Consider the following 12,793-nt stretch of genomic DNA (forward strand, 5'->3'; position numbering starts at 1 on the left):
GAACGCATCAGTGAACCGTGTCGTGTGACCCGAGCCGACAGGAAATGCTGTAACACACTGCATCTGAGGACCAAGTCTCTGTCCAGAGCCTGTGTGTCGGCAGCAACCGAAACACCGCCCTGCAGAAACAAAGGGACAATACTTGGCTAAATTTGGTGTCTGAGATCTCGGCCGTCCTGTCATGCTCGCTGTCATCCTTCTGCCCAGCGCCTGCGCTAGTCCGCTGCAGCTGACGTCACACCCAGCATGGCGGTCAAGGTGACTCCGTCAATATTTCTTATCAGATATTAATTTTAAAGTCAGTAAAGTGACCGTCGTCTATGAAGGACAGCATGTCTGTGCGGACGCGTGGGTGTAAAGCTCTTGGCTTATATGCAGCGCAGTCCCCCGTTCTTGTTCTGCATGTTTTAATAGGCGCATCACTGCCGGCCTCGCAGAGACAACTGTAATTTATTTCCTCTGTTGTATTTGTAAATGAGAGAGACGACTTAAAGCGTTTTTTATTTACGGTTATTTTCACACGACTGGAGTTGCTGTTGTTGTTACAGTCGTCTGTGAGCGTTTGCTTAAAATTGAACAGTGACAGTCTGAACTTCAGTTTATTGTTTAACAGATTGAACATATGGTATAGAAGCTATCTTTAACTGTAGGCATCATGACTTTGATTTTTTTCTTTATAGCAAATTCCAACTTGTGTGTTATAGGTGCAAGCAACAAAAAGAGCCGACCCACATGACTTGAAGACTATTTTTCTGAAGGTAAAACTGTTACTCACATAAAACAAAACATTTGGAACATTAACCAACAACACATAACATACAAAGACTCTGTTACAAGTCTACTAACATGTTGTAGTTAGTGATTAGTTTCTGCATGGTGTCCATTGGAATACAGTTCAGTAAAGGTCACAGATGCTTTTACTAATTTTGGATCTGCTTCAACAGAGAATCTCGCCCCTGCTTTGACTTTATGTGTGTTTTGGTCCTCAACATGTCAGATTTTTCATCACGTTCTGTCTGTTACTCTTCAAAATCCCCACCATTATAGGCTTCTTTATCCCCACATGGCTTGTTTGGAGTATAAACTTGTTCCTGAAAGTAGGGACTTTATTTTAGGTGCAAGTCGGCTTATGGTCCCTACACATCTCTTGACTCCACTATAAGAGGGCTGCTTAATTTGTAATGCATATTCAGGTGGAAGAGTTAATTACTGGAAGCTCATTCTGACTGCCTGTATAATCTGATTAACAACTACTTGATCCCTACTGTGAGGGTAAATGGATACACTCATGTGATGGAGTAATGTGGCAATAAATTGCTTGGAATTAATATTTTCACTTAAAACATTAATTCAGCATTGAGTGCATTGAATTGTAGTCCTGAAAACACTTGGCATGAAGGTCTCCTCCCAAACCCTCTCTCTGTTTATATCATGCTCTCTATCTAAGCTCACACACCCCTGAGCGTGGCCTTTCTTTTGAAAGTTCATGTGGCCCATGTCTTTCCAGAGCTATCTCTGTTCCCAACTTGAAACCCAACCCAGGCACTATAAATGACTATGTCTTAAAGCCTGACTGAGATCTCAGGTTTAGCACAGTGCTGTTTTGGCTGTGCATGTTTATGCTTCAGTCAAGTGAAACAGAGTCACAACACAAAGCTTGCAAGTTGATGGTTATAGATTAAGTTATTGTTACTGTGTGTTATGCATTTCATCATTTCAATTTTAGTTCAGGTGTTATGACAATATCATATACCGTGAGACAACTGAAAATTGTTAACTGTCAGAAGTGTTTCTGTACCGTTTATACCTATAGTGGGGCTCAAATGTTTGGTCCTCCCAGGTAAAAAATTGTATTATTGTGCATAAAGAAGCCAAGATGGAAAAAAATTCCAAAAGGCATCAAATGACAGATTAGACATTCATATAATATGTCACAAAAAGTTAGATTTTATTTCCATCATTTTCACTTTCAACATTTTCGGCACCCTGCAGAGCATGCACCGCCCCCTTTGGAAAGCTGAGACTTGACAGTGTCATGGATTGTTCTCAGTCATCGTCTGGAGAGACCAGGTGATGTCAATCTTAAGGTTTTAAATGCCCAGACTCATCTGACCTTGCCCCAACAATCAGCACCATGGGTTCTTCTAAGCAGTTGTCTAGAAAACTGAAACTAAAAATAGTTGACGCTCACAAAGCAGGAGAAGGCTATAAGAAGATAGCAAAGCGTTTTAGGATGACAATATCCTCTGTTCGGAATGTAATTTAGAAATGGCAATCATCAGGAACAGTGGAAGTTAAAGCCAGATCTGGAAGACCAAGACAAATATCAGACAGACCAGCTCGCAGGATTGTGAGAAAAGCAAGTCAAAACGCACGTTTAACGGCACGATCCACCACAAAAATCAGCGTTTGAAGTTTGCAAATGAAAATTTAGACAAGACTGATGCATTATGGGAACAAGTTCTTTTTGGCCGGAATGAGCAAAGGTACGTTTGGAGAAGAAAGGGCACAGAATTTAATGAAAAGAACCTCTGGCCAGCTATTAAGCACAAGGGTAAATCAATCATGCTTTGGGGTTATAAAACAGCCAGTGGCACAGGGAACATTTCATGAGTATATGGAAATATGGAGTCAATAAAATTTCAACAAATTTTTATTTGATTTCATCTGTGAAAAAGCTGAAGTTAAAGAGAGAATGGCTTCTACAAATGGATTATAATCCTAAACACACCTCAAAATCCACGTTGGATTACATCAAGAGGCGTAAACTGAAGGTTATGCCATGGCCTTCACAATCTCCTGACCTCAACATAATTGAAAATCTATGGATAGACCTTAAAAGAGCAGTGTGTGACAGACAGCCCAGACATCTCAGAGAACTGGTAGACTTTTGTAAGGAAGAAATGGCAAAGATACCTTAAACAAGACTTGAAAGACTCTTGGCTGGCTACAAGAAGCGTTTCCAAGCCGTGATACTTGCCAAAGGGGGCAGTACGAGGTATTACCTCTGCATGGTGTCCAAACCTCTGCAGATGCAGTTTTCTGTTATTTTGATTGATGGAAATAAAATCTAACTTTTTGTGAAATATTATACGGATGTCAAATCTTTCATTTGATGCCTTTTGGAGATTTTTCCATCTTTTCTTGGCTTCTTTATGCAAATTAATACAATTTTTTACCTGGGGTACTCAAACTTTCAAGCCCCACTGTACGTAATCTTTCATGACAGGAGCTACTGTCTCTGGTTGTTTCAGGTCATTGAAAATCAATGAGCATAACTTATTTACGTTAATATTAGACTCACAGGATTTTTACATTAATGCAATGAAGCAACTTGATTTTTCAGACATTTAAATCACTAAACTAGCTAAATAAAATCATTGTCATCTGCTGACTGCATCCATAAGTGGGTAATGAGTTAATTTTCCGAAAATCATTCTCATCTTCTGACTGCATCCATAGGTGTGTAATGATTTAATTTAAAAAAAAATGTAGTGCATGACATTGTATTTCCTATGGGATGATATATGTATCAATATGGATATATATTTGATGATAATATCAAATATCATCATATATTGATATATATAGGATATACATATATCCTATACATATCATGATATATATAGGATATATATCATGCCATCATATCTATTCATGATATATATTTAGATTTTAAATATTGTACACATTTTTGGTAGTGGGGGCCTAAAAGTTGGATACGTGGTCTTGTGATTGGAGAGTCTTGGCTCAGGATACAATTTAAGTGAAGAAAATGAAAGAGCAACACTTGCTCATCCCAAAGGTGCCCTCAAGCAAGACCACGAACCCCAAAAGGCTCCAGTGAAGCCATTAGAGTTACTGGACAGCTTCCAGGTGTAAATACATGTAACTGTGTAAAGGTTGTTCCTGAAAAAGGAAGCCTGGCTCTGAGTAGTACTTCAATGAACAGATACATGTTAAAACACAGTTAGACACAGTTCCCCTAGCATCAAAACACTAATCATGTTATATATTGCAGGACATGTTTATAAAGGTGCAGTGCACATCATGCACTTTGCATATTGTTTTAAGTGTAATAGTGAATCTCAATCTGTCTATTTATTGCAAGGAGACATGTATCTCTGCACTACATGAAGTCAATGGATGACAATGATTTGAAAAAGACCGATACTTTTTAATAAATTCTATCATGATTAGACACATAAAGGATTGTATACATTTAAAATAATGTAGCTGTATAGCGCAAGTAAACTGAGACCTATATGCAATGGTATAGAAAACTAAAAAAATACTTTATTTGCCACAAAGAAAAGAGTTAAAACATAAAAACAGACTTGTTGATTCATCTATATTTGCATTCAGCATTCCACATCAGTCTCTATGCACACAATGGATGTTCTACCCATCAAATTTCTAATCCAAACTCACATATGTTACGAGACATCCACACTGATTATTGGTCTGTCTGTGTCTCCACTGCAGTATGCCAGTGTGGTGGAGGATGGAGAGCATTACATGAGCCCTAAGGACTTTGTTCAGAGTTACCTGGGTCTACATGCACAGCCTCAGCATAATCCCAAAACTGTGGAGCTGATAGCTGGAGTGGCTGACACGACTAAAGATGGGTGAGTGCCTACAGTGATGTAAGGGAAGTTGCTGTGGAATTCCTTTGTTGATGCAGAGGTATGTTAATACATGTAGATTATTCCTATTTATGTCTGTATTTCCTCAAAGAATGTTTTGTAGACCTTGTTTTGAATTTTTGGAGTGCAGGTTTCCTCACACTTAAATTTCCAGTGTCAGCTGTAATAAATTGTTCTTTTGAAAAACAGCCTCTTATTAATTCTTTGTACATTGACCGGCATATTTCTTTTGGTAAACAACATGATCTGGGCATTTCTTCAGCAGTGGCGACAGTTTCGTACCAGCTGCTATTTAAATGTATATAAAAGTAAATATTTGATATATGATGAGCTGCATGTTCCCTTCCGCCACCCCAAGTAGAAGACTGAGTTATGTTGCAGCTTCCACACAACCGGCTACCGCTACTATGGAAGCCGCTGTGTTTTCGTTTATTACTAACGGAAGGGAACAGGAGTGTGTTTAAGGTTGTGTTGTTTCCTAAACTTGTGTCATAAATTCCTGTACGTTTATTGCACCAATAAACAGCTTTTTATAAAAAAATAAAAAAGGAAAATCTAATTAGATTTAGCTTTTGTGGGTATTTACCACAAAGCAAACCATGTATTCCTGTTTCACCAGGTTCTTAAGGTACTTTAAAGTGAACAAGCCATCTGGAAATAACATGATCAAGCAGCAATCAACCTTCAATGCCACTTTGACACCCACTTATACTTATAATCTGTATCAAATCAGTTTTTGTCCACCTGTTGTGCTCTATTGATTAAATATTGTTCAGGTTCACTAAAGCAGTGTGCCACCAAAATGTGTAGTAGGTGCCAAATAGATAAATGAATTATTTAAATGATTAGAGTAAATAGGTATCTTTATCAATTTTACACCTACAGCTAAAATCCAGTGATGCTGATGAATTAAGATCATATCATTGAAAGCTCCAGAAGAGCTGCTAAACGGACCTTGTTGGTGTTGGTGAAATTAATTTGTCCAATGCTGTTTCTAAGATCAAGAAGGAATTTTGAAGTTTAGTTGAAAAATAGCTGTATGGTCAAATTTCTGCATTTTCTTGCTGTCCTTTTGTCAGTCAGTATTTTAATGTTTATTTTCAGATCTTTTTTTCGGGTAATTGTTTCAAAGATACTTTGTTCCGATAGCACTTTTTTTCTTGTCCAAACAGACTGATCTCTTTCCAGGAGTTTCAGGCCTTTGAGTCAGTCCTATGTGCCCCGGACGCCCTGTTCATAGTAGCCTTTCAGTTGTTTGACAAGACTGGCACAGGGAACATCTCATTTGGTATGTACATGGAGATGCAGGCTGGTGTGGGGGTTGTATGTCATGCTCAACTACTGGGGACGAAGCTTCATGTTATACACAAACAGTGTAGTTTAAACACCATCATTTTAGAATGATTTGACTAAGGATGTTGTACTTCATGTAGATAATAATAGATATTTAAGGAGTTTTAGTTGTATGTTCAAACATTGTGGGTTGCAAGTGCTACTCTTACTAAAGCATGTGTTGCCAATATAAACTCAACAAAATGTAAACGCAACACATTTGTTCTGGCCACCATTTTCCATGAGGTAATCTAAGACTTCATTTATGTACACGAAAGGCTTATTTCTCTCAAATATTGTTCACAAATTCGTCTAATTCTGTGTTACTGAGCACTTTTCCTTTGCCGAGATAATCCAACCACCTCACTGATGTGGCATATCAAGAGGCTGATTAGACAGAATGATTTTGGCACAGGTGTGCCTTATGCTGGCAACAATAAAAGGCCACTCTAAAAATTTGCAGTTTTACTGCATTGGAGGGAGGGGGTCCAAAAACCAATCAGTATCGGGTGTTAGGGTTAAAAAAAAAAGTCTTAGTTCTTTGAGTTCAGCTCATGAAAAATGGGGGCAAAAACGCTGTGTTTTTGTTTATATAAAAGTGTTGTGTTTATAATTTTGTTCAGTGTATGTAAGGGACATGTCTTTTTTATGAATTACATATGCTAGCAGCAAGTCTAATCTCAAGGCAGGACAGCAAACGACCTGTGAGGAACATCAAATTATAACCAGCTTCATCTGACAAGCAGAGAAATAAATCCAGCATGTCATAAACCAAGAGATACAGAGTCTTACAAAGAAGGTGCTGCTATACTCTGTCTGTGTATGGGGCCTCCATGAAGGAGACTGAAATTGAGGGCAGTGCTTATAAAGAAAATTTCCTGGATGGACTCAAAACCCCTCGAAATGTTAAAGGAGTGGGACTGTCAAACAGCCTATTGCCGTCCAAATGGACTATTTCCTCTACTTTAACTACGACGCAAGATGGATTTTACAATTGCATCTTGCATGTTCTTCCCTCTGTGACATGTTGCTGCTCATTCATGTCTCACTCTTCCAGAGAATGTACGTGACATCTTCAGCCAGACCACAGTTCATCACCACATCCCCTTCAACTGGGACTGTGAGTTCATCAGGCTACACTTTGGTCATGAAAGAAACAAGAACCTCAGCTACACAGAGTTCACCCAGTTTCTGCAGGTATATATTTGACCTATACAGTCATTGGTTTTAGCTGCTTGACAAACTTTTGCCAATTGTCACAGACAAGCAATGTGAAACCATTCATAATGATCACCTTCATCCCGTGGTGATTCCTGGGCGTCAGTTTGGTTTGAAATGTACTGGGGACAGAAACGCATTCGAAAGGGCATTTCCAGAAGTGCTGGGTACAATCAATGGCGCATTCTTTTTTTTTTTCTCTCTCTTTCGCGCAGGCCATGAAGGACGCTTTCCTGTAGCTTACTAATGTAAATTAAAATGTGGTTTAATGTACCTGAACAATGATCAACAATTTCCAAATTTCTCTCTCATATTGCTCCTCATAACAACTGAAAACTGTCAAAAAATCAAACAAAAAGTTCCTATTATTATGGACTTTATCTGATATAACATAAGATATGATATAGGCGTTACTGCTTCACAGCAGGGCAGCAGAGCGGCTGTGGGTTGACTCCCCACGGTTCTCGCGGGCTTTATAAGTCATAATGTGAAAAGGCTTAACATGGTTTACTGTAACAAGCAACAATCAATCATCACCAAATTGCTGGTTCAATTTTTTGACAGTTTTGAGTAGCAATATGAGAGACAAATTTGGTAGCCTAATCACTGCTCATTGTTTAGGTACATTAAACCACGTTAAGCTTTTTCCTTGCCATAGGGGCCAATGAAGAAGAAAACGTTAATGTGAGATAACTTCTATAATCGTTGGATTTTAGTTTCGTTTTTTTGGAAGGCTTAAGTGTTCATAACAAGATATGGACCTGATAAATTTGGTGATCATTGATCGTTGTTTAGATCCATTAAACTACGTTAAGCGTTTTCACGTTAAGCGTTTTCACATCAAGCGTTTTAGAATGTGAACAGAGGAGCATGTAGCCAGCGCAGCAGCAGAACAGCTGTGTTTGTGGCTGTCTTGTTGAATTCATTGCATCTGTCGCTCAAGAATTATATGTGCTACTTATGAACTTTATTTCTTTAACTAAATTGAGCTCGAGGTTTTTAAAAAAAAGTGGTGGGTAAAAAATGACTCATGACGCAATGTGATGGGTACACGTACCCACCGTCCCCACCAAAATCGATGCCTATGGGCACTTTCATCTTGCTGAGGGACAAATGGTAATGACGTAACTTGAACTACATGCCGTATATGATTTCTTAAGATAAATGGAGTTGTGGTGTTGCATTTTAGTGTTTCATCTCTTCAAATGTTCTAGTGGTTTGCGGACACCCATTCTGTCAATAAGAAACTTAACGTTGTTTTGCTTTATTGGTTGTTGCTAGCATCTCACTTAGACCTCTGTGCTGATAAATGAGCAGCAGCAGTACGTTCAGGGAGGAACCTGGTTTGGAGTCGAGGGCTGTGGTCTTAAGCAGAAGCTGGGTGGTCCGAGAGTAAGACAGGCTGCTTTCCAGTGTGGGATCCCTCAGAGCACTTTGTGGTTTATCATACTTGACGAGGGCTTCCTACCGTTACACCAAGGACTCTTGTGTGTGCAGGATTAAATTTACATCAATCATTATTATTGTCTTGTTTTTCCGTTATGTCCCAACACATTTCATTTCTTGTAACTGAGTATTACTTAAAATACAAAACCGTACAGATCAGATGTGTAGATTAGATTTTAGATTTTCAGTCTTGGCTCTGCCACCTTGTGGTTGTTGCAGTATTTAGCTGGATGGGAAACTTCAGTGAGTGCAGACAAGGTAGAGCATTTGTAAGCTTGAAAACTATGCTTGTAAAGCAACAAAGTATCATCATGAGTTTTGAGTTTCAACAATATAATCAGCAAACATTGTGAGAATTAATCTCCAGCAACAATCCACTGATGAGGTTATCAGAACCAGAGTGTAAAGATAAAGTATCAGCTGAATATTGCAGTGACGTTGCTCTGTGATCCTCTGGTTGAATGTGATGAGTTTTGACAGCAGACATTGACCCGGGGTCAGCCTTCCCCCACATCCCCGTCTGATTGCATGCTTGTCATATTAAATCATCTTCCTGCGGACACACCTGCCAGCTTCCTCACCAAGAGCTCGGCTCGGCTCGGCTCAGGGATCAGACTTCTCGAGACATGGTTTCCATTAGTCTCCAGAGAGACGGTTGTGATTACAAAACCCAGTGTCTAACACTGTCAGATCTGATGACTTTCACATCTGTCCTACAATGACATTATTACACTTTCATCCTCAAAAGTTATATTTCTCTCTTCCCTTGTAATGCAATGTTCCTCACCACAGAAACACATCTTTTTCCTCTTTTGTCAGCTAACAGCTTGACCTCTTTGTGTGTGTTGCTGCAGGAGCTGCAGTTGGAGCATGCCCGCCAGGCGTTTGCACAAAAAGACAAGAAGAAAACTGGCACCATCACTGCCTTGGACTTCAGCGACATCATGGCCACCATTAGACACCACATGCTGACTCCATTTGTAGAGGAGAACCTGGTTTCAGTGAGTTTAAGAACAAATTCTACACACGTAACATGTAAAGCGACTATACTCAAAGAAAATTTGAATACAGAACTTTATAGCTCATTGTTTAGCTCTCCAGCCCACAACTTTGGTGTTTTTGTTTCACTCTCACAGCTCTCATAACATTGTTTTAGCCACATCAGGCAGCTGTTTTTAGCTATAAAAAACTCTAAAAACCAACGGTACACTATCTTCTCAGCAGCAGACAAGCAGTTAGTTGCTTTCTGGGGAACTTAGTGTAGCATTTACCAGCTAAAGAGCCAGATATTTCCCTCAGGAATCGGTAGAGACCTAAAGGGTAGCTAAAATTGAATATTGGACTAACATTCATCAAATGGCCTGAAACACAATTCCAAATGAATGAAAGACAATGTTGCCCCATTATTTCTGGATGTATAAGTTACTGTTTGCTAACAAGTTTGCTGTAACAGTGTTGTGTTTTCAACTTGTTTCCGCTGCCCCATGGCGCCCAAAACATCTGTTAAAAAATATATATATGTATATATATATGTATATAATAAATAATAATAATAAATCACAAATTCCCCTTTAAGGGGCTTTTATTTGGAGCCAGTGGGTCTACAGTGAGCTTGGACATCCTTGATGTACAGTATATTTCAAGTACTGCAGTCATTTGGCAGAGCAAAGAGGATTAAAGAGAAGATACTGTAATACGATGCAGCCGAAGCCTTCCCATACAGAAGCATTGATATACTTTGGATCTTTCTCCAGGCTGCAGGAGGCAGCACCTCTCACATGGTGAGCTTCTCCTACTTCAATGCCTTCAACTCCCTCCTCAACAACATGGAGCTGGTCCGCAAAATTTACAGCACCCTCGCCGGCACTCACAAAGACACACTTGTGACCAAAGGTACACCACATCACTGAAATGAGACATGTTCCATATGTGATGTAAAATGTACCTGTGCTAAGATGTCTTAACTTTCTTGACAGAGTGGTGTGAGAGAACACACAAGGAACATTTACTGTAAAACTAATATTACCAAGGTAAATGAAAATTTTGAACCCGGTAATCAGATTATCTCCCACATGTAGACCTGTGTAACTGATAGTTGTACTGTCAGTCTCATCTGCTCCTAATTGTGTTTCCCATTTAGATGTAAAATGTAGACTGCTCCTCTGTTTCTTTCTCCCTGTGGTTTCCCTTCTTATAGAAAAGATTTTAGGCAAATAGTATTTGCAAATAATTATTGTTATTTGTATTACCAAACATCAGATTGAGTGTAAAGCAAAAACTCACATGTCATCTGTCAGTCACACAACAGCCTATCATTGCAGTACTCAGAAGCAGGCTTCTAACTGAAGGTTGCAATCCTTGGACCTGACAGGAAGGTCTTTGTGGGGGAAGTGTATAACTAACTCTTTCCCTCCTTCAACAACTAACATTAGGTTTGCTTTGAGAACGACCACCTGATGGCAATGGAGCTTTTCAGCAGGCAACAGTAAAGACACATATAAAGCACATATAAAAGAGTGGCACTGGGTGCTGCTGAGAGAGTGCGTGCTCAGTTAGTGTACTCCAGGCACATATAGAATTGAGTTAATGATTTTTAAATATATTTCTTTAATCCCCTTTTAAATATCATGTTTAGCACCAAGCATTCACAATAACACTAAAACACACAATTAACAGTGACTGCAAATATTATTTGATACTGACCTGCTGTAGAAAATCCTTGACATGGCTAACCCCTAAGCTTCCTAAAGTCCTGTATTCATCCTTTAATTGTATCTTCTCTCTATTGCATTGTAGAGGAGTTTGTTTATGTTTCAAATAAGTTTGGCCAAATCACTCTAATGGAGATTGACATCTTGTACCAGCTCGTCGGTCTCCACTCTCACTCCGGGTAAGATTCTGAACCCCTCCAAAGTTTTAACCCTCCGGAGTTTGACTGTTTATTTGTGAATACATTGAACATGTTTTATTTAAAGTAACATAGCTTTATTTATATATTACATAGAACGATGCCGAGAGAGCCAGATGAAAGTGCTGATGTGGGTCTTTTAGACAGTGTCTCACATATGTCTGCAGACCATAACATATTTTAAAAAGAAGTTTTTGAAAATTTGAATTAATTATATTTATTTTTACACAGGCAAATGTAGACTTTCAGTGGAAAGGCACAACACTTAATTAAAAAAATGTATACAAAACCGTGCTATTTTTTTATTCCACCATGAATGGAATAAAGACATTGTAGGTCTGTTTATAGGCTATAAAGATAAAGTTATTGCTTATTCAGTTTAACAACAGTGGCTCCCCTGGCTGATTTACAAGACAAACATAAAACATGGATACAGACTTTACGATGCATCATGCCAGTGGGGAATATTTGTGTCTCAAACATTTAGTAACAAAACTCTTTCATTTACTTGTCGGGCCACGGGCACTCATCCCGACTCATCCAGCTTTGTTTGCCTGTTGTTTATATAATCTTAAATTAAAAAAGCAGTAACTTCAAGTTATTTGCCAGTAAAAAGCCCATGGAAAATCTTACATCACTGGCTGCTGCTCGAAGGAGATGCTGGGCTCTCTGCGTTTTCCTTGCCTAACTCCTTCCCTCCCCTGATGTTGTGTGTTAAGGCGGCTGAACCATGCAGACATCGAGAGGATAGCCCCGTTGGAGGAAGGAGCTATGCCATACCACCTAGCAGAGGACCAGAGACAGGTAGCCTGATTGACTCCTCTAATTCCCCTCACATCCTCCTGCCTTTTATCAAAGCCTTTTCCTCTTCTCCCTCTGCTTCCTTCTCAGAAAGGAGCTGAAAAGGGAGAATGCGGCTGAATTAGCAGAGTGCCCATGTTTTTTCTTCCCTTGTGAAGTGCATTACTTTAACTCCCAGATAAAAGTACACCAATTATAGTTATAGAAGAGGAATGGATTCTTGCCTTGCACCTCTCCATGAAAGGCTCTCCCCCTTTTATTCAGTATAGCTGCACATACACATGAGCTTGAATCACACATCTTAGACGCTAATAAGAGGCTTTTATCAGTGTGGGGCTTGAGGAGTTTTAGGAGCCTTTAGAAAAGTCTGCTAATGGCAGGAGGGGAGTGGGAGTCAAGGTGGATGTGGGGGAACAAAATAGTTCCTGCCTCCACCGGATAA

At 39.3% G+C, this 12,793-nt stretch overlaps 1 protein-coding gene across 1 annotated transcript in view; it reads left to right on the forward strand.

The window, feature by feature from the left end:
* LOC117952612 (calcium-binding mitochondrial carrier protein Aralar1-like) overlaps positions 1 to 12,793 on the forward strand; it is a 24,014-nt gene continuing 11,221 nt past the window's right edge. The window contains exons 1-9 of the mRNA XM_034885036.1: positions 1 to 258; positions 705 to 758; positions 4,486 to 4,628; positions 5,819 to 5,934; positions 7,036 to 7,175; positions 9,497 to 9,643; positions 10,397 to 10,535; positions 11,439 to 11,532; positions 12,270 to 12,354. Coding sequence (XP_034740927.1) covers positions 247 to 258; positions 705 to 758; positions 4,486 to 4,628; positions 5,819 to 5,934; positions 7,036 to 7,175; positions 9,497 to 9,643; positions 10,397 to 10,535; positions 11,439 to 11,532; positions 12,270 to 12,354 — 930 coding nt within the window. The 5' untranslated portion in view covers positions 1 to 246. The remainder of the gene's footprint in view (positions 259 to 704; positions 759 to 4,485; positions 4,629 to 5,818; positions 5,935 to 7,035; positions 7,176 to 9,496; positions 9,644 to 10,396; positions 10,536 to 11,438; positions 11,533 to 12,269; positions 12,355 to 12,793) is intronic.

This window comes from Etheostoma cragini, chromosome 11 (assembly GCF_013103735.1).
Source record: "Etheostoma cragini isolate CJK2018 chromosome 11, CSU_Ecrag_1.0, whole genome shotgun sequence".
In the NCBI taxonomy this organism is placed as follows: Eukaryota; Metazoa; Chordata; class Actinopteri; order Perciformes; family Percidae; genus Etheostoma; species Etheostoma cragini.